This window comes from Oncorhynchus clarkii, chromosome 5 (assembly GCF_045791955.1).
Source record: "Oncorhynchus clarkii lewisi isolate Uvic-CL-2024 chromosome 5, UVic_Ocla_1.0, whole genome shotgun sequence".
NCBI lineage: Eukaryota > Metazoa > Chordata > Actinopteri > Salmoniformes > Salmonidae > Oncorhynchus > Oncorhynchus clarkii.
This window is the reverse complement of record NC_092151.1, coordinates 37,780,164-37,808,023: the sequence shown is the minus strand read 5'-3', so window position 1 is coordinate 37,808,023 and position 27,860 is coordinate 37,780,164. Positions and strand designations below refer to the sequence as shown.

The window sequence follows — 27,860 nt, the reverse complement described above, 5'->3', positions numbered from 1 at the left end:
CATTGCCACGGTTACGTTAATATCCATAATACTCTTATCACATCAGTCAACAGTAATCACTTTCAGAAATCCCACACGGGTACGTGTAGTGAGTTGCGTTGAGACAGATCTGCAGCTGGAGGCTAGAGCTGTGGCGGTTCTGCTCACTAAAGACGCATGTAACATCACAAACAAAGTGAAGCACTGAGAACGCAAGGGGTGCCTTTTTCTCGAAATTGAAAACAAGACCTAATAATGGGTAACTAAACCTCTCCTCCTGTACCAACCCCTCCTGGCGGCCATTCTCAACTGAGTTTTTTTTCAGCAAAGGCAGTCCATCCTCCCTGCCTGGAAACCAACATTAAGAAAATATAGTCAGGAAGGGAATGCGGTCTAAAATGATTTGATGGAAATCAACGCATTCTTCTCACATTGCTGAATTGACCAGAAGAGGTACACATTTTGGTTTGGGAGACGGGAGGGAGGAACAGGAGGGTCGGGGAGAGATGGAAATGTTGAGCGTTGCATCCACGCTGCCAGAGAGCACATACCATACCATACCATGATTAAACAACATGGCTGACAAGGAAACCGTGCTTGAAATGCCTGGCTGTTTACACTATCTAAAAAACGGCTAACAGAAAACTGTCTCATTTCCATATTTTGAATGGTAGAGCTCCCTTCACTTTTCAGTATGCATGTCCCCGAACATGCTACCCTCTATAAGGCTTAGATTTGCCATGTACTTAAATGTATTATTTCAAATCACAAAAACGCATGTCCTTGCCAATACAGAAATGAAGCATGAGGATTCGCTACGTCGCTGAATCTCATGTGTGTCATCATCGTCTAGCATGGCCTGAGTGTTTGATGTTTCATTGTGCATTTATTACACTTGCTAGATTACAGACAGCTGTGAGATGGGGTCTAATTCTAGGCCCATTTTCTTTTCCATCAGAGGGAAAAGGCTCCTTAATCTAGTGTTGTGGTGGCAGAATGAGAGGACACGTGAACCAGCCGCTATGCTGCTCTTTCAACAGCTTTTCCAGCTTGGGCGGCGTAGCACGGCGGACCTGTGGAGGTGTTTTCCCAGGGCTCAACACCTCTACGGGACAGCGGAACACTGGGGCAAATGCTTTTCACAAACAATGAATAAGAAGGAATAAACCCTCCGCTCAACACTGCTTTCCTTAGTGGCTGTACAAGAGCCACAGCTAAGATTGATTCTGCTTTGGAAACACTTTTCTGAAATCAAACAGAACTGAATCTATTAGGATCAAGCTGTATGTGATTGTGAGATGCTGGAATTAATTGCCTGCCTTATTAAAGGATTGACCAAAGTGTTTGATGTCTTTGACAAATCATTGATTGAGAGCAGAGCAGACAAATCATTTCCTCACATATGGACATTTTAATTTGCCTTATTCAAATCACCTATAAGGAATAGTATTGTAATGGGGGATTACAAGGTATCCATTGGCCTCCTTGCAAATGGAGATGGAAAACTGTTTAAGCAGCACTGAACTGCTGTTACAGCTCTACAGAGAATGTATTCAAATGTACACTAAACCGATGCTGTGTCTAGTATTCCCTGCTTCCTTTGGAGGTTGGATCAATGTAGCGGGTATTTTATGAGCTTTCATTAGAAGCTTTCCTCACAGGGGGATCAATTTAACCCGGGCAGAGCCAGCCTTGGCAGCGCTGTGCTTTTTGACAATTATCGACTGTGTCACTCCTCAGAACGCATGGCCCAGTGCAGTCATGTTCTAGGTGGGTTGCTGCGGTGACAGCTAGAACAGTGCTGAAGTACCACAAAGGGACCTCTAAAGCCCAAGGTCTTTGACAACAGACATCTGTCTGATCTGATGGCTTCCGCAGGTTTCCCGCCAAAACAGCCATGAAAAGAGTGTGTGAAACCTTGATGAGGAATTCCACTGTGACGGCATAAAGTTCAGACATGTCTCTCTGTTCCCTCTGCTTGATTTGACTGAATCAGATCCACCATGTCCTAAATGCACATACCGTACATTTGTCCTTAGAGGGAACATTTGCCATGGCGCTTGCCCTCCATTGTACACTACCCCCATGCAAAGCCATTGAGCTATTCAATGAGCGGTAGTCTATAAGCCCGATTTAAACTTATCCTGGCCTTCCATGACTGCCTCCTACCAGGGTCAAAGGTCAGGGGTGTACTCCCACTTCCTGTTCCGCAGGTTTGCTTTTTTCCCCCTAATGGATTCTTATAAATAAAAATGTATACGAATATTTTCAGAGGCACCTTTGACCTTGTTCTGATGAATGCCCCTAATTGTCATTGGGACAACAGTGTCCATCTTTATCTCCATCCAGGGCCACTCAATTGATCTGGCCTAACCTCGTCACCCACTGAGTGTGTTTAAGACAGAGTAAATCACACACTGCGTGTTTCCAGCTGTAGTACTTCACACACACACAGCATCAGGTTATAGTGTGCTTGTCGAGAGACACATAAACAAAGGGATACATAACGTGTAAGATAAAACACGCCCGAGTGCTGAATCTCAACCGCGTCGTCATGACATCCCTGCATTCTTGAGAGGGCCTCGGGGACAATGACAGGGCACGTAAGTAATGCATAAACAGAGCAGGCAAACCCAACCAACCTCAGGGAGCGTTTAAAGTACCAGCAGGTTCAAATCATCTCTCAACCATGGAAGACTATATTTGTTTATTTGGTGGATAGAGAAATAAACACACATGGGACACGGTCCAAGTTCTCCTCTGACATGGTAATGACCGGTTACTGCTTAATGTATGTGGTGTTCCATTTGGCTAAATGGCCCAGTGAGGGATAACTAGTCATGTTTTTACCGTAAAGCATTCACATAATCGTATTTTACAAGTCCCTGAAATGTGCCTTAAATACAGAGTTTCAGACAGAATCAACAAAGTCGCATGCAAACTCTGCGAAGCTCAAAATAAGACACGCTACAGCACTTACCGTGATCTTATATAAACTAGGAGAGTACACAGTACAGCAAAACCCAGGGGAAGGAGTGAAACAGCAGGCTGGCGCAGCACTCCGTTCTTGGTGCTGAACTTGCACTGCTGTTAAATAGCAGTTCATTCTTAAGTGAACGATAAGATGTGTGTGTGTGTGTGTGCGCGCGCAGCCTCTTACTTCTGCAGGGTGAGGTTGAGGTCGTCTGTGCAGGCTTTGATCTTGTTCTGGGCCTCCAGGTGGTTCATGCTGTTGGTGGCGATGCCGTCGATCGACAGAACTACATCTCCCACACTCATTCTGGCTTTGGCTGCCTTGCCCCCATCGGTCAGCTGTGAAGACACACAGAACCAGACGTACACGATGAAATGGAAGTAAAATAAACATACACGCATGCATTCATTTACTGTAACAGGATAATAAACAGTAGAGAATCCCAGGAGTCAGGACTAGGGAATTCCGTGCTATATTGAGCATAGCTTAGTGTATTTAACCTCCACGCACTGGAGGGTAGAATACACAGACAGACTCCCAGTAACTCCGAAGACATCTAATCTGTATCAGTCTTTTTATTTATGCGCCTTAGAACAACTTTCTTAAAACAAACAGTACGCATGAATTCATCTCAAACGTTCCATTCAACTCTTTGTTCAGCTCTCTTATCACAGAAAATCAGACGAAAAGGGTGAGGCCTGATCATGCCTGAAAAGCAACACCAAAACAGGAAATGATAGCCATGAAATTATGAAACTACGCAATAAAATCCTGCTGTATTATTTTATATAGCATTGTGTTCGCTCCCTATGGTGTCTTATCTAACCTTGGTTACATAAAACAGACATTCTCTCTCTCTCTCTTTACAACACTGGCCACTTATCAGCTGGGCCCAGAATAGACCAGGCAAACACTCCAGGGACAGAGAAACAGACAGGGCACTACAATTGTGTGTGTACAGACAGGCAGGCCCCCTACACATGCCCTGTACAGGCAGGCCCCCTACACATGCCCTGTACAGGCAGGCCCCCTACACATGCCCTGTACACACATGCCCTGTACAGGCAGGCCCCCTACACATGCCCTGTACAGGCAGGCCCCCTACACATGCCCTGTACAGGCAGGCCCCCTACACATGCCCTGTACAAGCAGGCCCTCTACAAATGCCCTGTACAAGCAGGCCCTCTACACATGCCCTGTACAGGCAGGCCCTCTACACATGCCCTGTGCAGACAGACAGGCTGGTCCTCTACACATGCCCTGTGCAGACAGACAGAGGCCGGGTCCTCTACACATGCCCTGTGCAGAGACAGGCCGGCTCTCTACACATGCCCTGTGCAGAGACAGGCCGGCTCTCTACACATGCCCTGTGCAGACAGACAGGCCGGCTCTCTACACATGCCCTGTGCAGACAGACAGGCCGGCTCTCTACACATGCCCTGTGCAGACAGACAGGCCGGCTCTCTACACATGCCCTGTGCAGACAGACAGGCCGGCTCTCTACACATGCCCTGTGCAGACAGAAAGGCCGGCTCTCTACACATGCCCTGTGCAGACAGAAAGGCCGGCTCTCTGCACATGCCCTGTACAGACAGACAGGCTGGCCCTCTACACATGCTGTGTGTGCTGGCCTGTTTTATCCGAGAAGGATGGAAGCATGTCCTTATATCTCTCCCAACTTAAAAGACGTCCGGACATCTAATGATTTTACGGTCTAGGTGGCATGCATGCCTCTGACTTAAATCAAACAGTGTATCGAAGTAGAACACATTCCACTAGTAACTAATGTATCTAAGTAGAACACATTCCACTAGTAACTAATGTATCGAAGTAGAACACATTCCACTTGTAACTAATGTATCTAAGTAGAACACATTCCACTAGTAACTAATGTATCTAAGTAGAACACATTCCACTAGTAACTAATACATCGAAGTAGAACACATTCCACTAGTAACTAATACATCGAAGTAGAACACATTCCACTAGTAACTAATACATCGAAGTAGAACACATTCCACTAGTAACTAATACATTGAAGTTGAACACATTCCACTCGTAACTAATACATCGAAGTAGAACACATTCCACTCGTAACTAATACACTCTGATCTTCTAACCCACTTGGATTGGTAAACTTTAATCTACTAGATCCTCGATGTGTCTGCTATGTACTGAGAAAGAGAGTGTAAATGACTATCGTTTGCCTGCTCAGGTCATCTTTGAGAGGTTGATGTAGGGCCCGAGAAACGATGAGGGTCGTTGCTCTTAGAGGAAGGATGTGATCTTATCAGAGCTCCAGTAATGAACTCGCTGACTGCCTGGTCTTCTCTGTTGTGGAGGAGAGGAAAGGCTGGGGGGGATAGAAACAGGTACTGTAGATCCTCGTTTCGGTCTGTTTATCTATGAAAGTGTAAGAGGCCAGCTCTAATAGCCTCATGTCACATTAGAGTCATGTTATTTATGAGGGGTTGTGGGAAACTATTAAAGAGATTTGAAACACTTTCTATATAAAAAAAATATTTAAAAAAAATCATGAGTTATACAGTTCATACAATTCCAGAAGAACCGTGGAACTGGAGGTTATGGATGGAGACCATCTTGGAAATATTTTGGTTTTAATAAAAAAAACATTTTTTACAAACCGCTGACTGAAGACAGGACCTCCAGGCATTCGTGTGTCAATGTGATAAACTTGGTAAATTTGGGAAAGGCATGGGTAAACGCGCAATGGCTGCCTGGGATGGTGATGCAATAATTGATAGTCATTTTGAATGTTCATTTAACTGATGTGGCTCATGCAATCAAATGTATTTTTTGTAAATCCTGTTGAGTTGAATCAACAAATCACAGCCTGCTCTTACTTCCTGCTTTGCTCCTCGCAATGGCCGCCAGTCCATCTATGATATGGTATTGACTTGAACGCCCGTTCTCATTCTATTTTTATAGCAGCACATGAAGTCAGGAGCAGAGGAGAAAATCAACGTCAATTAAAAATAGAAATATATTAAACGGTTATCACAGTGACCATGGTCATTTGGCTGGCCAATTACAGTCATCCAAAATTCCATGACCATCACAACCCTATATACAGTAGCCTAAGAGTCTTAGCCTTCGACTTCTAGTAAACCGTAAAGAACTCAAACTATAAGCTGTCAAAACTGGGAAAAAAGCAACACTTTTTGTGATGCAGCTTTAATCTTTTCATTCCCTTTGCAATGACATCCAATACACCCTAATGCACAGTAAACCCACATGAGTAACCTACCGCCCTGGTTTGTCTGACTCCCATAATGCCAGTCTTTTTCCCAGGCAGCAGGTGGGGTCCTGTGCGTCACATTACCCCTTCCACCCAGCCAGGCGGCCAGCCAGCCTGGAGATGCATGCTGGCGCTAACACAGTAGCACAGGATATGACCTGACAGGAAACTGCTTGATGAAACCATGACAGCGGGGGATGACTCTCTCCCAGGTGTTGCGCGAGGAGATTACACAAGCCTGCCTGGCGTTCACCTCGTCAATAACTCAGTCACCCCCTGAAAACAACACCTGTGGAGTCATTGCACAGGAACAAACAGCGCTCAGGGCCGCCTACATTCATAAAATAACCTGGACAGCTTTATTATGCAAGGATCCTCCCCAGAACTCACAATTTGTTAAAGGGGTCTAAATGCCTGTGGTTTAAAAACACACACCAAAGCATTATTTAACACGCTAGACATATTGGCGTGACACTGTTCAACGTCTATTTATTTTATTATAATTTGGCAGAGTTCTCAACGGACGTGAATTCAACATGTCCCCATGACATTGGATTGAGGTAAAGGTTGGATGAAATCCCCTTACCTTGATGACTCTTTGCAAATTCAAATCCGTTTTCCACATTGATTCAAAGTCATCACGCTGAAACTTTTTAATGAAATGACGTGAAAACAATGTTGATTCAACCAGTTTTTGCCCCGTGGCTAGTGTGATGATTTTGTGGGAGACCTGCAGGCCATTATGCTGAAGTGTGACGAGAGAGAAGCAACATTTTATAGAGGGTGGACCTCATTTTGGTCTTTGTCAGACTTATTATTAAAAAAAAGGTACAGTACATGTTGGACCATAATAAATGGATGGGCTAGACCTCAATCTGTGGTTACATCACAACATTCAGCAACAAAAAATGACTTCAAAACGTCCCCAAAGATGAAGAATGTCTCTCGTTCCACAGCAGCTGTTTCTCGGCCACCTCATCACCGAGTCGGAGTCACATTCGTGATTACTCAGCCAGAGGAGAGACTGCTTTGGCTGTCAATTAAGTCCTTATTCACTCCATTCACAGCATTGTGTGAGAGGCAGCATAAAGCCTGCAGAGGAAGTAGCATGACTATGTAAGGACCTGTTGCCCAGGAATCCCTCCCATCCAGGAAGTTAGATAACCTTAGTAGGTAGACACAAAAGAATCAAGAGCATACTGTACTGCCTGGACGTCAGGAATGCTATTGTGTAGGCTTCATTATAGGGAGGGAGGGAGAGCGAGAGAGCGAGAGAGAGAGTAAGGGCAAGAGGACAGCCGGTCTTTGTTCACTGAGACCTCACAGTATGAGAGAGGGAGACCCAATGACAGTAGGGTCCATGCTGACACATGTTCCTTGTTTCAAGGAGATCAGAATGCAAAAGGCCTGCGGGAAGTACAGGAGGCATAGGTCAGGCATACTGTATGCATGCATACCATACATTCACAGGCATATTATACTGTTAGGTACAGGCACACACTTACACATTCATGAACGTACACAACACAGTAGTCCAGTACACTCACACAGCCTCGCCTCATTTCTCTTGAGGACTAAGCGAAACTACTTAAGCTGCTCTCTGGGGTTTAACTGCTGGCCAATCTGAGGGATGGTAACTACCATACAAACGCCATTAAATGTGAGTCTGAGCACCCCCTGGGGAACAGCTAGTCCTCCAGGCTCCATTCCCAAGACCAGAAGAGAAGCAGCTAGTTCTCAGTCTGACCCACACAAATCAGCCTCCTCTCATCCGCCTCCGCTGCCCTGGGGGTCAATGACAGAGTCAACAACAAGGTTATGGGAGGGAGCACAGCCCAGTCTAAGCACTCAGCAGGACTCAGGATTCCAGTGGGTGGGTTAGAAGGAATGGGCATGCGTGCGTCTGAGTATGTGCTTGAGTAGAACAGCCACATGTGAGGTGCACAGGCAGGGGTCAAATTTCTCAGTTTGGAACAGCCTTACCCTTTAGCCATCTAGAATCCCACATAAAGGAAGACAATGCTACATACCATATAGTCTATATTTGGTAAGAGACGCCAAACCCTGATCATCTCCAGACACAGTCCTTTTAAGAGGCTGTTCCCTTCATCTTTCCTTGTAAAGCTCTGATAAAAGTATACCGTCTGTGCAGTTTACTCTTAAATAAAATGGCAGAGAACAGAGAGCACTTCATCAGCTTGCCATCCCTCTAGCACACACGGCCTCTCTCACGCATACAAAAAACCAATACATACCAGGCTAAGAATCCCTAGCATCTCCTCTCTCTGTAAATATCATACAACTAGAAAAAGAGCCCAGACACTAAAGGTGACGGAGAACAAACAGCCACACAACCTCAACTCTGTGTGCACCATTCAACTCTACAGTACAGAAACTACTGCACAGCACACGTTATCGCTCACTCAAAACACAATCCCATTATGAGTTCATATGACGAGTGGCTAAATAAATCTGCCTTGCAATGTAAGATCCTATTGGTAAAAGCGTATTATTTTAACAGACCACCATTCCTCCTCTACCAAACGAGAACACAAAATACAACATTTGGTTTCAGAAGCACCACCAGAAAATGACTCATTACATTTGTTCGGCAGATGAGAAAGTGGCAGCTGCCCCAATGGACAAAATATCTTTCCTCTTCTTAGAATGTGACCTAACCACATAATGCATGCTGCTGGTTGCTGGTGTAGGGCTGTCCGGACACTGATAATGAATGACTGTTCCACCAGGATGACACGAGAGTTCTGAGCGTTTCCGTTTACAGATGAACAAGCACACCAGCTCATGCCACAGTTCTCTCCGTGGGCTTATGACTGAAACCGAACAGGGCCACCTGGCCAGGATTGGTGAGTAGTTAGCGGTCGGAATCAATGACAGATGAGGTTGAAGTGAGACTACCAACTTAACCAGTGGAAACGCTCGTCCCTCTCATCTCATGAGCAGAACACGTGACGAAACGACATGCCGTCTTTTTGCGTTCTCACTAGGAGTACTCTCTGGCATTCGCTTTGAGTAGTGGCCCTTTCACAGAGGAAAAAAGGGACATCTATAAGACTGTGGTTTTCTGACACAGTCTTCACAAAATGGTGCTAATTGAGAGTTCTAAATGAAGATGGATGAAGTGAGAAAGAGATACCGCTCCTCTCTCCACCACTGTGACTCGCCACACAGAGAGAGTAAGCCAGGAGCGGTATCTCTTCATCTCCACCACACAGAGAGAGTAAGCCAGGAGCGGTATCTCTTCATCTCCACCACTGTGACTCACCACACAGAGAGAGTAAAGCCAGGAGCGGTATCTCTTCATCTCCACCACTGTGACTCACCACACAGAGAGAGTAAAGCCAGGAGCCGTATCTCTTCATCTCCACCACTGTGACTCACCACACAGAGAGAGTAAAGCCAGGAGCGGTATCTCTTCATCTCCACCACTGTGACTCACCACACAGAGAGAGTAAGCCAGGAGCGGCTTTGCCTTCTTTTCAATAACCCGCCACAAATTGCTTCCATGTGCCTCCCATCTGCCTTTTACAAGAAACGTAGCCCTTGTAATCAAACAATCAAATAACGGCAACACAGTCACACAAATCTAATTCAGGTCGAATAAAAGTGCGCGGATTAAAAAGTTGACTGATAAATCACCGTATGGTTACGAGGCTAATTGTTTGATAAGTAAAGCAGGATATAACAATAATGGAATAGATACCAGCAGTAGATTCATTCTTATTCTCATAACCAGATGACAAGGGGATGGGAGGGACAGTGAGGAAGATGTGTGGAGCGTCGGGAGTTCTCTGATGTGGAGAAGAAAGTCGCTTACAAAGACAAAGAGCAGCAGTTTCAGATGTGTCAGTGTTCCTTGATTCATTGCTCTAGAACTACTCCCAGAAACGTTCTTGGTACAATATAGTCTAAACGGTCAAAATGGGTGAATATTAAATAACTCTCACATGGATGTTTTAGTTAAACTGATTTGGTCGATTTTTTTCAAACATTGTTATTACAATAAATGTTTATCTTGTGTACTAACTCAGCAATGCAGACATAAGTCAACCGGCTTGGTATACCCAACTCCCATTTCTACCTATTCCAATCCAATTAGGCAGAAAGAGATAGTCTGAAGTAACTAACCCGATTGAGAAAATCGTTGCGATAAGCATCTTCATTATTGAAATTTCAAATTCTGCTTTACCCAAAGCTCTGAGTACCAGTGTGTCTTCAAGAAATACCTATTAAAAGGAGTGAGGCAGAGTGTTTGTGGTTGTAGCATTTCTGAGGAGTCAGGCCCGAGGAAGTGAGTGTGGTTGAGAGTGCTTGTGAAATGGATGTGACGTCTGAGGGCCACGCAGAGAAAGGCCTTGTATGGGGTTGTAACTATTAGCCTCTTATCTTCCTGCTAAAGACAATGCAGTCTGGGACAGACAACCAGATTCTCTCAAATGGCAAACGATATGCTGCAACACCTGAACAACACGTGGCTGTTGTAAAATGTCCACTGGGTTCAAAACAGAGTTAATCAGATTGTAAAGCAATGTTAACAAACTGAAATAAGAATTGATCTAGTTACTGTGTGGAGTCAAGACTTGCCTAGTTAAATAAAAGGTCAAACAAAGGTTAAATAAATACATTTTAAAAAGGCAACAGCCTCAGCATGTCCCTATAAAAGATGAGAAAAAAAACAAGGCCCTGAACCCTCTGCCTTGTAGAATCACTGGGATGAATCCGTGGAGGCAGCATTCCTTGATCGTGCGCGGTTCAGCTAAACCACAATCTGCTGGGCCAGTACAAGCAGGACAAATGGCCCAGAAAGAACATGGTGTAGTAGAGAGCTGAGGTGCAGGTGGTGTCTTGCCTTTTATAGCTGCACACTGGTTTCAGCCTGCACAAGACTGAGTGGGAAAGAACACGGGAGCATGAAAAGAAAATAGAATAGAGGAGAGAGAGAAGGGAAGTGTCTGGGCAGGAGAGAGCAGAGGAAGAGGTACAGTAGAGGACGATATAAAAGAAGAGAGGGGGGGAATGAAAAGCAAGTGTTCTTTCATTTTGAAGAAAACATCTCATTAACAACCACTTGAACAGAGACGAGCTATTGTCCCCATCTAGGGCTTGGTTGTCATGGTCTAGCAGGCTCTTGCCCCCCCGTCTACGGCTGGGTTGTCATGGTCTCGTTCCAGCCATCTCCTCCTGCAATCACACTGCTGCTGAAAGTAAGGACACTGCCTTCTGGCCCAAGACTGGCACTCTCACAACTAATGCCATGACAACAAACAAAACATTCCAAAAGCAGGACAAGAACTACAGACTGAATACTGAATGCTCTACTCTGTCCAGAAACAAAATGCCAATGCAGAGCGGTGATATAAAAGGAATAAATTAATGATAGTAATCACTTGATTACCATGTGCCACACTCAACAACAAATGTCATAAGGGTTTTTCTTTATTTTTACTATTTTCTACATCATAGAATTAGTGAAGACATCAAAGCTAGGAAATAACTCACGTATCATGTAGTAACCTAAAAAGTGTTAAACAAATTAAAATATATTTTAGATTCTTCAAAGTAGCCACCCTTTGCCTTGATGACAACTTTGCACACTCTTGGCATTCTCTCAATCAGCTTCACCTGGAATGCCTTTCCAACAGTCTTGAAGGAGTTCCCACATATTCTGAGCACTTGTTGGCTGCGGTTCCTTCACTCTGCAGTCCAACTCATCCCAAACCATCTTAATTGGGTTGAGGTTGGGTGATTGTGGAGGCCAGGTCATCTGATGCAGCACTCCATCACTCTCCTTGGTCAAATAGCCCTTACACAGCCTGGAGGTGTGTTGGGTCATTGTCCTGTTGAAAACAAATGATAGTCCCACTAAGCACAAACCAGATGGGATGGCATGTTGCTGCAGAATGCTGTGGTAGCCATGCTGGTTAAGTGTGCCTTGAATTCTAAATAAAATCAGTGTCACCAGCAAAGAACCCCCACCCCAATGCTTTACGGTGGGAACCATACATGCAGAGATCATCTGTTCACCTACTCTGCATCTCAAAGAACCAAAAATCTCAAATTTGGATTCAACAGACCAAAAGGACAGATTTCCACCGGTCTATTGTCCATTGCTCCTGTTTCTTGGCCCAATCAAGTCTCTTCTTCTTATTGGTGTCCTTCAGTAGTGATTTCTTTGCAACAATTCAACCATGAAGGCCTGATTCACGCAGTCTCCTTTGAACAGTTGATGTTGAGATGTGTCTGTTACTAAACTCTGAAGCATTTATTTGGCCTGCAATTTCTGAAGCTGGTAACTCTAATGAACTGGGTCTTCATTTCATGTGGCGGTCCTCATGAGAGCCAGTTTTCATCATAGCGCTTGATGGTTTTTGCGACTGCACTTGAAGAAACTTTCAAAGTTCTTTACATTTTCCAGATTACTTTAAGGTCAGACTGTCGTTTCTCTTTGCTTATTTGAGCTGTTCTTGCCATAATTCTACCTACCTTGTCATAGCACAACTGATTGGTTCAAACTCATTAAGAAGGAAAGAAATTCCAAAAATGACCTTTTAACAAGGCACACATGTTAATTGAAATGCATTCAAGGTTACTACCTCATGAAGCTGGTTGAGAGAATGCTAAGAGTGAAAAGCTGTCAAAGGAAAATGGTGGCTACTTTGAAGAATTTCAAATATAAAACACATTTTTATATATTCAACACTTTTTTGGTTACTACATGATTCCATATGTGTTATTCATAGTTTTGATGCCTTATTATTTTACAATGTAGAAAATAGTAATAATAAAGAAAAACCCTGGAATGAGTGGGTGTCCAAACATTTGTCAAGTGCTGGATTTTCACCCACAGCGGCCAGTCCACCATTTATTCTGATCTTAACTCCAAACCTCCGATGTCCACAGATTAACCCATCTTTCCCAGTATAATGCCATTTTGCTATTTCCTTTTGCAATACATCCCTCCATTTTACTATGATGTCTCACGAGGGTCCTGAACCTCCCTATTTGTAACATATTCTACCAATAAGATTACATTTATACATAGTAGGAACAAGGTTAATTCCATTACGAATTTTGAATTTTTAAAAATAAATTTACTAGGCAAATCAGTTAAGAACAAAAAAAATATTATTTTCAATGACACCCTAGGAACAGTGGGTTAACTGCCTTGTTCAGGGGCAGAATGACAGATTTTTACCTTGTCAGCTCGGGGATTCGACCTAGCAACCTTTCAGTTACTGGCCCAGCGCTCTAACCACTAGGCTACTTGCCGGCCCTAAATGAGTTGGCTGACAACTTTCAGTTCTTGTTAAATGTAGTATTATGTGGTGGTAGGTAGCGTGAGTCGTAATCAAAGTCAACTGTTCTAAATTGTTCAAACCCAGAATAAGATCACAGACCAACCGATTTCTCCAGAGCAGACATTCCTGTCGTCCTGCCATCTTGTTTGTCTTCGTGGCCAATGATTTGATCTTAAACATTTTACATTTTTCAACAACCAAAAAAGCAAAAGAAGGGGAATGAAATATATCAAAACGGAGTGATGTTACTGGATCCATAGATCTCGTTTCTTTCTTTTGCCATGCCATCAGGGTAGACTGGAAACAGCTGCCCAACTACTGAATACTCACTCACTGACCAAACAGATGTAATATGGGCTGATATATTGCATTGCTACGAAACCCATAGTTTTATTTAACTATGCATATTGTGGATCAGAAGACCTAAAGATGTGTGAATCTGGATTAATTGATGTAATTCAGGTTGTCACACCCAGTCGTCACATTAACCCCTTCATTTCCAACACAGTACCTTATTATTAAGTCTATTTTTCCATTACGATTGACCGACTGCCATTTCCACTCCATCTGTCATTCATCATCAGACACTGAGTGGACGCGTTGATGTGTTTCTGGCTCAGTATTCTGGCCCGTTTTAAAACGTCTGCTCTCACTCAACCTTCTGCTGCACATTCCCTCCTGCCATTTTAAGGGATGGTTAGGATTTGGGGGGAAATCATAATGAAATACAGTACATTATTAGGTTCTCCTTTAATGAGGAGTGTGGGACCTCAAGGCAGTCTGGTTCTATTGATGATATCAAATATGGACTGGGTCATCACTGGATTCACAGGGTCACTCACAAGGAGACTAAAACCTACGTTAAAACAGTGAAATATGGGGGAAGTATGAAAAGAGGAGGACACTGTGGTATCTGATGGAATATGGAAAAAAAATGGAAAAACATTTCCTCCGAGCATTATGTATTTCAGTTTAATCTAGAGAGCACTAGGAATATTCACACCACCTAACCCCACAGTGACTGGAATCTTCAAATCGTAAACTGTGGGTTTCATGCAGGGAGACCAGACCACGCTAGGTAAATGCTAGGTAAATGAGTGTAAATATCACTGATGCAGACCTAATGACTAGAGCAGGGACTTGCCAGGGACCTCACAATACGATATCACAATACTTAGGTGCCGATATGATATGTATTGCGATTCTCACGATACTATATACATTGCGATTCGATATTGCAATATTATTGCGATTTGATGCTCCAAACATAGTGCTCACCATGCCTGCTACAGAGGGACAAGAGAGAGCCATGAGAAAACTAGTTTTGATCAGTCATGGAAATAAAAGCGCTGAAATCATGTTGGCTCACCCTTTAAAAAGAAGATGGATAACAAGATCGGAGAAACAGAGTTTTGGCACAGGTACAGCCGACTGGCGCTAGCATATTTCTTTTATACAGTATATAGCGCTACTGTATCGATTTTCCCCCCTTTCACTACTAAAGACCCACTTGTAGATGGTGTGTTTCATGGGGTGTGTTGACGTACTGTTGGGTGTCCATTAGTATCTGAAACGGGTAGAAACGTAACCACACATTATTTAACAAGGCCACAATCAAACCACAGGACCTAAATCTAACAACAATCTGGACGTGCTTACCGTCTCCCCGCTGCGCTTCCAATCGCAATGAATCATCATCTTCCCCATATGGTGCTCTCGTCCTCTCCCTTTGTACCTCTCTATACCGCACTTCATCTCCCCCTGTCCCTGGTCCCGTCCACAGCGCAACAAATCACAGGCTGATAATACAGCATTCACACGAATCCATCCACACCCTGATAACTGGCATCAATAACCATTGTGCTCTCTAACTGAATAAACCCTGCAGAGCACTACTGAGCTTTCCCATGTAGACACAGGGAGAGGGAGGCCAAAAACCCTATATTAGTTCAATATGACACAGTATCTGTATAAGGACTTGTGATGTGTTCCATTTCAAAACTCTCATTCTTCGTGGAAATATCCATATAAACCCGAAGAGATTAATGAACATCTTAACACCGGAGATAACGGAGGGAAACATTATTAATAAACCGTTAACATTTGAATGTATATCGTTTGGCCTCTGCTACACAAACCATCTTAATGGTTCCTTGAAATACCAGAGGGAGCGCTTGGTGGGTTTTATTTATTTTCTCTGGACCGGGATTCTGGTGAGAGCTCAGCTCTATGTCAAACAAAGTAGAATTTGAGTCAAGTTCACGTTGTTCCTGTTAATCTGAAATAAACATTAAAATAGTTTACAACTTCAGCGCAACAAGAACAGTATGTGCAATAACAGACTGAGGTTGAATGTGAAAATGAGAAAAACCCAAGCAAGACTTAATGTCTATAAAGAAGATTGACTGGGCAGAATATAGATGTTTAAAGTGACATCAAAGAGCTCTGAAAAATTATCCAGACCCAAAGGAACTGCTCTGTCTCCCAATAATAACAGCTCTGATTGGCCCAGAGTCAGCAACACTCAAAATAGCCCTTGTGGTTGCTGCAATACACTAATAATTGACCCGAAAATATAAATCTCAAAAACAAAATGAAAGAATGCGTTCTCTAAATCATGCCACTGTTCTGGTGCCAAATCCACACAACCCAATACAGATTGAGGTACCCTGTGAGTGAGTCTCGCATAATGGTTTACTGGGAAAAGCCGGGACAATCATGGAACGTAACCTGATTCCCGCTGATAGCTTGACCTGAAAAACTGTGGTTAGTTTACTCACTGAACTATCAATCCGTGACAATGCCTAAATTATTCCTAATAAATAGTGTGTTGCCTAATGAGTAAAATAAGTTATTTCAAATATAGGGCATAAGGTTTTAACAATGTTACTGGTTTAGAAAGATAACTTCCCATACTATTAGTCTTTGGGCCACAACCGACTGTGAAACATGAGAATCCGATGAAGACTGTTTTTGGACAGGGTATATTTTACCCACAGCATTCTTCTGCCATCTTAACCCTGCCCTTTGAAATGTAATATTTGTGCTTTGTGTAGTACAGGCCTCATTCCTCCTCTCATAAGAAACAGAGAATAGCCTGACAAAACAAACACATACTGTGTATAGGCCTATCTATAACATGCAATCCAATGCCATGTGGGTGACCTGATCTTGATAATGGCGCCGAAGGAGATGGCTGCAGTTTTTACAATCCTGTAACCAATTGTGAATGTTTTTTCACGTTATATGTAACTTGTTTTGAACATAATGTTTCTGCCACTGTGTCTTATGACCAAAAAGAGCTTCTAGACATCAGGACAGCGATTACCCCGTACTGGACGAATACTTTTTCTTCAACGAGTCGGATGGGAAGGATTTACACCCGACAGGGCCCTCATCCCCACCATTCGCAGGAGGAAAAGACTGCGATATCGTGGATGACGGTCCGGGTGCCTTGTAAGGATCCTTCGCCGAGAGTGTACTCTACCTCTACCATCAGTCAACGTACAATCAAATCGATAATAAACACTGATAAACTACAATCACAACTGCAATATCTTATGTTTCACCGAGTCGTAGCTGAACAACGACATGATTAACATACAGTTGGCGGGTTAAGCTTTATCGGCAGGATAGAACAGCACTGGTAAGACAAGGGGTGGCGGCCTATGTATATTTGTAAACAGGTGGTGCAAGATATCTAAGAAAGACTCAAGGTTTTGCTCGCCTGAGGTAGAGTATCTCATGATAACTCTTGGTAGTAAGTAGTGTGGTAAGTAGTGTGGTCTACAGGTTAACAATCTAGATTTTTCGTAGCCGTCTATATACCACCGCAGACCGATGCTGGCACTAAGACAGCACTCAATGAGCTGTATTCCGCCATAAGCAAACAGGAAGACGCCCATCCAGAGGCGGCGCTCCTAGTGGCTGGGGACTTTAATGCAGGGAAACTCAAATCCGTTTTACCAAATCTCTACCAGCATGTGAAATATGCAACCAGAAGAAAAACAATAATTCTATACCACCTTTACTCCACACACAGAGACACGTACAAAGTTCTCCCTACTATTTTGCTATCAGACTGGAATATGTTTATTTTCATATTTTTTACATATTTTTTGTAAGCATTTCACTGTGAGGTCTACACCGATTGTATTCAGCACATGTGACAAATACAATTAGATTTTTGTGTCCAGTGATGGCATGAGATTTCAACAGCTATAGATTGCCCTCCGTCGTAGAATGGAATCACATTAGCATACCATAATAAGACGTGGGGGTAGAGAGACATCAGGGAGTTCTGACTGAAATGCAAACAGAGAGCTAAAAATAGTTTGTATGTATATATATCACCCAATGTATCGCATGTCCTGGCTAAACAAACCATAGGGAAACCAAGGTTGAGAGGGGAAAAGAGTGGGTGGGATGGAGGTAACCTAACGTAGCAGGCGTAAAATAAATGCCTGAAACTCCCCTTACATATTATTTTTTGAGATAAAAAAAAAAATTAAAAAATTATAACCAATCCAGTAAAATGTAGAGGAGTTAAGATGGAGTGTCACCTTGTTAACGTCCAAAAGCGGAAGTCACGTCACAGACTCCCGAAAACCAGAACATCCGGTTGTTGGGGACTCGACAAAGGCTAGGATGGAGAGAGAGAGAAACCTACACTATGCTACAGTGAGCAGACAGGCACGTAACTCAATCTAGCCATCGTTTAGCCTGCACTGCCCTGTAGGAGAGAAACAGGAGTTCTGGACCCTCCTTCCTCTCTGACTGTAATTAATGGTTCATATGCTCAATAGAGCTAGGCCTTGAATAAAAGCTGAGCTGATATTACCCAAAAAGGAGTGTTGGAGCAGAAAATTCACAGATGAATGTGACAGAGATTAAAGGAGATGATTGTGGGCTACAAGAAAAAGAGGACAGAGCACGTCCCCATTCTCAATGGGGCTGCAGTGGAGCAGGTTGAGAGATTGAAGTTCCTTGGTGTCCACATCAACAAACTAACAAGGTCCAAGCACACTGAGATAGACATGAAGACGACACGACAAAACCTATTCTCCCTCAGGAGACAGAAAAGATTTAGCATGGGTCCGCAGATCTTCAAAAGGTTCTACAGCTGCACCATCGAGAGCATCAATGCCTGGTATGTCAACATCTCAGCCTCCGACCGCAAGGCACTACAGAGGGTAGTGCGAACGGACCAGTACATCACTGGGGCCAAGCTTCTTGCCATCCAGGACCTCTATACCAGGCGGTGTCAGAGAAAGGCCCTAAAAATTGTCAACGACTCCAGCCACCCTAGTCATAGACTGTTCTCTCTGCTACCGCACGGCAAGTCTAGGTCTAAGAGGCTTCTAAACAGCTTCTACCTCCAAGCCATAAGACTCCTGAACATCTAATCAAATGGCTACCCAGATGATTTTCATTGCCAACACCCCCTCTCTTACACCGCTGCTACTCTCTGCTGTTAACATCTAATAACTCTACCTACATGTACATATTACCTCAAATAACCGGTGCCCCTGCACATTGACTCTGTACCAGTACCCCCTGTATATAGTCTATATCTTTAACTACTTGTTACTTTGATTTCTTATTAGTATTTTTTTTTAAACTGCATGGTTGGTTAGGGGCTCGTAAGTAAGCATTTCACTGTAATGTCTACCTACACCTGTTGTATTCGGCACATGTGATTAATACAATTTGATTTGATAGAGGGATTGAGTCTCAGGCACCTAGAGTACTGTAACGCTCCCTTTCTCTGCTAATCCCTATTGGAACATTAACTCAGACAGCAGACTGACCAGCACCAGATTCAGTTACATAGCTGAACGCTAAACACACAGCACAGCGGGCTACACTAGTATAGTGTGCAATTTCCTGGTGTAACGTGCACTTTTACTAACACTATCACTTCTGAACATCATATCAGGCTAGACGCCAGCTCACATTTCAACTGGAGCGCTCAACTCATAACTCTAAACGGAATCATTTCAAAAGGACAAGTCTTGCCATTTGACATCCATCTGCTAAATGTGACAGTGCAAATGATGTAAATAAATCTTTACTCTACATCATGTGTCTCAAGGCCCACGAGCCCATTCAATGCGGCCCGCGGGTGGTTTGAGTAAATAAACAAACAAAAAAACATGTATTTATATTTGGGGGAGAGAGACAACCTCAGTCTACATTGACATTTTTATTTAACTAGGCAAATCAGTTAAGAACAAATCCTTATTTACAATGACGACCTAAGAAATTACTAAAACCAAATTGAAACAAATGATATTGGACCTACATTTATACAGTCTCTTCACTCTTTCAGGTTGCTAAGAATCCCCCAAATGAAAGCTAGGAGTATCAAAAATTCCAAAAACGATTAATAGAAGACTATTTTTTTGCTAATTTTGACACAGAAGATAGGTAACTTAGGGTGTCACCCAGGCTGTCACACCCGGCCGTGACCGGGAGCTCCATGGGGAGTCTCACAATTGGCCCAACGTTGTCCGGGTTAGGGGAGGGTCCTTGTCTCATCGTGCTCTAGCGACTCCTTGTGGTGGGCCGAGCGCCTGCAAGCTGACCTCGTCATCAGTTGGACGGTGTTTACTTCGACACATTGGTGCGGGTGGCTTACATGTTAAATGAGCAGTGTGTCAAGAAGCAGTGCAGCTTGGCAGGTCATGTTTTGGAGGATGCATGGCCCTTGACCTTCTCTCCTGAGTTCATTGGGGAGTTGCAGCAATGAGACAAGATCATTACTACCAATTGGACATCATGAAATTGGGAAGAACAAGAGGGTTAAAAAAGAACTATTTTTCAGTGTGGCCCTTCAGACCACGGTGAAGATCAAAATATGTGTTTGCCACCTCGTCTTTCTTATACAGACTCAATGATCAGAATCATTTAAGGGATGACTCCAACCCCTTTGTTGGGTTATAACACCCAGAACACCATAGCGTAACCGTGCTACTTTTATTTATTTGACCTTTATTTAACCAGGCAAGTCAGTTAAGAACAAATTCCAGGGCCTCCCGGGTGGCGCAGTGGTTAAGGGCGCTGTACTGCAGCGCCAGCTGTGCCATCAGAGTCCTGGGTTCGCGCCCAGGCTCTGTCGTAACCGGCCGCGACCGGGAGGTCCGTGGGGCGACGCACAATTGGCCTAGCGTCGCCCGGGTTAGGGAGGGCTTGGGTGTCCTTGTCTCATCGCGCACCAGCGACTCCTGTGGCGGGCTGGGCGCAGTGTACGCTAGCCAAGGTGGCCAGGTGCACGGTGTTTCCTCCGGCGCATTGGTGCGGCTGGCTTCCAGGTTGGATGTGCGCTGTGTTAAAGAAGCAGCGGCTTGGTTGGTTGTGTATCGGAGGACGCATGACTTTCAACCTTCGTCTCTCCCGAGCCCGTACGGGAGTTGTAGCGATGAGGCAAGATTACTACGAAATTGGGGAGAAAAAGGGGTAAAAATTCAAAAAAAAAAAAAAAAAAAAAAAAGAACAAATTCCAATGACGGCCTAGGAACAGTGGGTTAACTGCCCGTTCAGGGGCAGAACGACAGATTTGTACCTTGTCAGCTCGGGGGTTTGAACTTGCAACCTTCCGGTTACTAGTCCAACACTCTAACCACTAGGCTACATGCGCCGAATACAACAGGTGTATGTATACCTTACAGTGAAATGCTTACTTACAAACCCTTAACTAACAATACAGTTAAGAAAAATTCAAACAACAAATAAAGTAACAAATAATTAAAGAGTAGCAGTAAAATAACAATAACAATTCCTCCTTTGTACTCATTTGACTGTTATTACAAAGCCAAACCTATTTCATGGCCTCTATGAGAACAGAGACAAGCTACATCATTGCCCCTTCAACCTCTGAACTTTTATGAAAATACATAAATGTGGCTAGTAGGAAAGCCAAGTTAAACAAAAACTACAAGCACAGTACACACAAACGTTCACAGAGACGGGCATTGGCGTAGCTAGCAGACTACAGGCCAGACTCGAATGTCAACCCGATCCCGTAACTAAGCTAGCCACTTCCACCTGCAGTTCTAAGATTGTGTGAGAACTAAGTCAAGCCATCAATGGCTGTCAGATTACAGAACCAAAACACTCCATCAGGAAAGCAGCAGACAGTGTTGGGATTAGAATGTAATCAACCCTGGCCTATTACACCTTCATTATGCCTTGATTACACAGGGTATAACTAAAACACTATCAATCATAACAGTATGTCGTCTTTTTATCATCACAACCATAAAGGCAAAAATGCACCAAACTTGCCCTAAGGAGTTCGGTACATTTGATTGATCTGCACTCAGACTCTCTTGTAATCCAAGTGTCTAAATGGTGTTGTTTTCTCCACAACCTATTAATAGAGCAACCACTGGTACTGGAGCCAGGACTAGTGTGTTGACTGATGACTTTCTACAGTAGTGTACGCTCCGAAATTTGCGCTGACAGATCTGCACGCCGTCTTCTATTCTGGTACTGAATATGTTCAATGGTGATATACAAATATAGAGGGAAAAAATGTTCAATAGTTATAATATGTTGTGTACAATAACAAGATCCCCATTGGATCCAGCGGTGGATTAGGGGTAAACAGATTATAACTGTAGTCTCCACAACTAGGCCTTCTGTATGAAGAACTTCCAGCTAATCCGTCTCTGGGCGGAGTGATACAGGGGTTGAGTGAGGGATTGATGGGAGAGTAGAGCGGGAGGGGTATGGCCCATCAGTGGAATGACAGACAGACGAGAAGAATCCCAGCCCGCAGTAGGACTGTTTAAAATAAATAGTGGACTTACATTCCTCAGCTGAGAGAAAGCGGGCTGGGCTGGCTAACAGAGAGATGCTTGTTTCGTCTCCGTCCTGTCTATGGAGAGAAACTAAGGAAAGGATCCAGGCCATTCTTTCACACAAAAACTCACAGATATGATTGATTGATTCTACATGCCAAATCAGTAACCATACATCTCTGTGATATAAAACATCGCATCGCTCCCACCTCAACATCTCTGTGATATAAAACATTGCTCCCACCTCAACATCTCTGACCCAACGTTTTTACATGTTTATTAACATATCTCTTTGGAACTTCCAGCAATGTACTATTTCTCAACGTCATATGAAGAACCGATTCTACCTAGCTAGTTCCGGCTGGCTAACGTTAGCTACTAGCCATGCTAGCATGTAACTACATTCCAAAACAAAAGTGTTGGTGCTGAAGAAGAAACCATATAAATTAATGCAGAAAACAGAAACTGCTTTTCTCCTGTGTGCTTGGTGTCGGTCGTTGAGCGAGCAAATTAGCGTTGTAGTAGTTTGTCTTTTGTAGATCGTGCAGTAACACCCACATAGTGCAGTAATACTCACATGGATGGGGTTACGCCTCATTTGTGGCCCAAAAACAGTTCGGTTCAAGCAAGGGGATTGGGGTATAGGAACCGTGCACACGTCTACTGTATGCGGTGCTTATTTCTCCCCAGGACTTCGATGGCTTAGTATAACCAGTGGAAGGCAGGATTTGGAAAGAGACTGACAAACTAGGTGCTGTGCCGAGCGTGAATGTAAAGCCTGCAACCTCTATTTCCTACTGACCTACCGTTACATCGTGAGCGTCAGCAGCGACAGAGATAATTTACCCGGTTTCAATGTGGATTTACCTCACTATATTGCCATTGGATTAGCTAGCTGACTTCTCCTCAGCCAGTGAAACAGCCTTTCCCTCTGAAGGCCTCTCCTTGGCTCTTCTTTGACTTTGGTAGCTAATTCAACTGTCTCCACTTTCTCTAATTAATATCTGCTGGCTTTTTTTGTTATGTTCTGTGGGTTCCTGCCTGTACTAGACTATTTGTTCTCTAGCTTCCTACTGACCTACCGTTACATCGTGAGCGTCAGCAGCGACGGAGATAATTTACCCAGTTTCAATGTGGATTTCAGTAGAGAGAGTAGCTTACTACTTAGATATGTTGACTGTGGTGGTTTGCTAGTAAGGCTAGCTAGCTGGCTAGGCTAGATGGCTAAAATAAACTTTGGCTGGCTGGCTTGCTGGTTAAGATAACATTATTTGATATCTGGTAAGATGCCGTTATGCATTTCCAAAACATTGGTTTACTTTAATGTAGCTGTAAGCTAGGTGTTGATAGCAACTAACTGACACAGTAATAACGTAACATTAGCAGGCTGGTAGATATAAAGTTATGCAGGCTAGTTGGCTAGCAACCTTGCAATCTGGTTTGTAACAATAAATTCAAAGTATTTGCATGTAAATTGGCTGAAACTGGAATTGAAATCAGTGGTCATGAGTGCAAATGATTTGGTTTTAATTTGAAGTTATATTTGAGAAGTTATTTCTGGTTGGAGTTATAGGGAATAGGCTGGCTTGTCGGGTCCTCCATATAACGTCACACCCCACAAATGTTTTTTTTCCCAGTATGACTTTGGCATTCTGATCAGTTTTATGTAACAACTCAGAAAATAGAAAAGAGAGTTGTAACTTTGCATTGGGAGTTTAAATGTGTATACTAATGCAAATCGATATGTTTAATCTATGCTAAAAAGAGAACGCCTCGATGGTAGCAGCAGTATGTTGGACAGAAGGTTCTGACTATGTCCCCATCAGAGTATGTGAGCAAAGCTGGAGCGTGCCCAGTTTGACTGGAGCGTGATCCCCAAAAGGCTGGAGCATCTGCCTTCCCGCCCGCTCCAATTTTCACTCCGGTAGCGCTCACTTCACGAGCTCAGGGCGTGCCTGCCCCAGCATGCATTTCTAGTCTACTTGTGTGTTCCTATAGCTCCTTGCTTTAACTACTGTCATGGAGTTCACTAAATATTTGCAGAAGGAAACTGGTAAAGCACAGGTGCTTAAATCAAGATGACTTACAAAGATGAGGACCAAGAGCAAGAGAATCATTATGGAATTTGATAAAGATAGGTATCCCAAAAGCATGCTATGTGTACATGCTAAAAGGAACGAACGAGGTGGGTAGATAAATACTTTGCTACAATGAAACACTTATCAACAATTTTTTTAAATCTTAAAACATTTAGTTGAATTGTCTATATAAATAGGCCATAATTGGTTTTGGCCCAATAGGCCTGGCATATTCCTACGTTCAAGGAGCTTTCCGATTTGATTGGGTTATTTTGCCTAAAAACCCTTTAGGCCTACCTATAGAAAAATAAAAAACAACTCTGCATCTCTCCCCAGCCTGGCAAGAGTGGGCAAAAGGGTGTTAAGCATCCCCAGTGGCTCTGTAGGTGTGGAGAGGATATTCACAACTGCTGACCAGCTCTCCAGACATCATCGCATGAGCCTGAAACCACAGACTGGCCAAACTCGTGTTTCTAAAAATGAATTCAAAAAAGGCACCAAGTCATTTTTCATTTCATTTGTATTTAATTCTAAGTCAGCCAGCCTATATGCACAATTTATAGACGTTTAAAACAGTTGGTAGCTCCAGGTAGTCACAAAAATAGATGGGTGTCGGTTAAATTGGGATTTGAATTCAAACGGAGTGAATTTGGAGCGGCAACTGTTTTGTGCGGAGCGGTTTTTAGCAGTAGGAAGGCACAAGGAGCGCCGAAGTGTTGAGCAAGCACCCAACTCTGCTCACATGCTCTGGTCTCCATCGAATAAGACTGGGATGTATCGAAGTGAGTTTTCCCTTTGCGTCGAAGGAAGAATGCCAACATAAGGCGGATACAAAGACAGCTAAACCAATCTTCATCATCAAGCCTTTCTTTCCCTAATACACACCACTGTCTGAGTTAAAACCCATCTTCAGCTGTGGGACACAAAAGGAAAGCTGTCTCCCTCCTACAGAGTTTGGAGCACGGATGTTATGTATCAACTTCACACCAGCGTTCCAAGAGAAACAGCAGCAGTCTCAAGCTGCGGATGTTGGCGCCTGCCGCTGCTCTTTGTCAGAATGGGATTTCCAGTCAGTGGACTGAGTGTGGACCAGCACATACAGCCCAGGGCCCATACCTCCTGATCATAACGTCTGGAAGCAAGGCTGGAAACATGACACAGTGATGCCATCGCCGTCTCTCTGCTGGCCATGTGATGGGAGAAATATGCCCCAGGAATGTCACTGTCCGACCAATGAAGTGTTCACTGGTCACGCTGGAAAAATGACAGAGCAGTTTGTCGCTTTGCTCACCGATCGTGCGGTGTTGTTTTGACCACCAGTGACTCATAACAAGTCTTTTCGTCACGGTAATGACGGTCACAAGAGGTCCACTTTTACAGCCTGTGGAAAAGCTAACATAATAAATGGCCCACAGAAGTACAAAAATACATATTTCACAGTGCCTGAACTTGGTGATTTTATTGGCATTCACAGCACTGTAACACTGGCTTTGACACTGAAACAGTATGAATGCTGTAGTGTTTCAGAGGCATACTTTATCTTTACTGTAGTAGACAACATGTTCTGGTTCCATGGCTCTAAAGCATAAATCAGACATTGTTTTCACTAAAAACACAAAATGCCTGGTTCTAGTGTGCAAGCCAGGTAACAAATAAGGCAGGTTATTTCAAACATTCAACTGCCAAGCCCACTGTGGTTAATGGAGTAGGGAAGGAGAGTCTGTTTTGTGTTTATTAAAACAGTAACATTCCACTAAGTCCACATGCCAAGATCAAAACAAAATGTTTCTCTTGGAGTCTCTGGGAGATTCAATACTGGAGATGCAGCAGAATTCAAAACAACTTATTTTCAAATGGATGGTTGTTAAAAAATCTCTGGAACTATGAAAGTTGTATTTCTCCCTCATGTATTGCCTGCATGACATGCCTCCTCCAAAACACATAAAAAGTCAGACTTCCACAAACCATTTTTAGCCTATTGTAGGTTGTGAAATCCTTGATCCCATAATAACAGGAAAGAGCAATGACATCAACAGTGGCATAACTGCAGACAGTAGATTTAACTGTATATCGACAGTTAATCATGCAGCATACAGTGCCTTTCGGAAAATATTCAGACCCCATTACTTGTTTCACATTTTGTTACGTTACAGCTTTATTCTAAAATTCCCCTCACACAATACCCCATAATGACAAAGCAAAAATAGGTTTAGAAAATGGTATAATTTATATTAAAAAAAAAAAAAACATTTACATAAGTATTCAGATCCTTTACTCAGTACTTTGTTGAAGCAACTTTGGCAGCGACTACAGCACCTAGTCTTCTTGGGTATGATGCTACAAGTTTGGCACATCTGTATTTTGGGAGTTTCTCCCATTCTTCTCTGCAGATCCTCTCAAGCTCTGACTGTTCAGATGGGGACTGTTGATGCACAGCGATTTTCAGCTCACTCCAGAGATGTTCGATAGGGTTCAAGTCCAGGCTCTGGCTGGGCCACTCAAGGACATTGAGACTTTCCCCGAAGCCACTCCTGCGTTGTCTTGACTGTGTGCTTGGTCGTTGTCCTGTTGGAAGGTGAACCTTCGCTCCAGTCAGACGTCCTGAGCATTCTGGAGCAGGATCAAGGATCTCTGTACTTTGCTCTGTTCATTTTTGCCTTGATCCTTACTAGTCTCCCAGTCACTGAAAAACATCCCCACAGCATGATGTTGCCACCACCATGCTTCACCGTAGGGATGGTGCCAGGTTTCCTACAGATCTGACACTTGGCATTCATAAGAGCAGAGAATCTTGTTTCTCATTGTCTGAGAGTCTTTAGGTGCCTTTTGGCAAACTCCAAATGGGCTGTCATCAAATCAAATGTATTTATAAAGTCCTTCTTACATCAGCAGATGTCACAAAGTGCTGTACAGAAACCCAGCCTACTGAATAGTGCCTTCCATCTGACCACCCTATCATAAAGGTCTGATTGGTGGAGTGCTGCAGAGATGGTTGTCCTTCTGGAAGGTTCTCCCATCTCCACAGAGGAACTCTAGAGCTCTGTCGGAGTGACCATCGGGTTCTTGGTCCCCTCCCTGATCAATGCCCTTCTCCCCCGATTGCGCAGTTTGGCCAGATGGCCAGCTCTAGGAAGAGTCTTCGCAGTTCCAAACTTCTTCCATTTAAGAATGATGGAGGCCAATGTGTTCCTGGGGACCTTCAATACTGCAGACCTTTTTTGGTACCCTGCCCCAGATCTGTGCCTCGATACAATCATGTCTGTCTCGAACCTCTACGGACAATTCCTTCGACCTCATGGCTTGATTTTTGCTCTGTGGGATCTTATGTAGAAAGGTGTGCCTTTTCAAATCAATTGAATTTACCACAGGTAGACTACAATCAAGTTGTAGAAACATCTCAAGGATGACCAATGAAAGCAGGATGAATCGGAACTCAATTTCAAGTCT

The 27,860-nt window shown here is 43.6% G+C and overlaps 1 protein-coding gene across 3 annotated transcripts in view; it reads right to left on the bottom strand.

Moving 5' to 3' along the window:
- Positions 1 to 27,860, bottom strand: part of LOC139408777 (PDZ and LIM domain protein 5-like) — a 69,817-nt gene that overhangs the window by 25,623 nt on the left and 16,334 nt on the right. For all 3 annotated transcript variants that reach the window (XM_071153088.1, XM_071153089.1, XM_071153090.1), the window contains exon 3: positions 3,140 to 3,291. In XM_071153088.1, the coding sequence (XP_071009189.1) occupies positions 3,140 to 3,291 (152 nt within the window). The remainder of the gene's footprint in view (positions 1 to 3,139; positions 3,292 to 27,860) is intronic.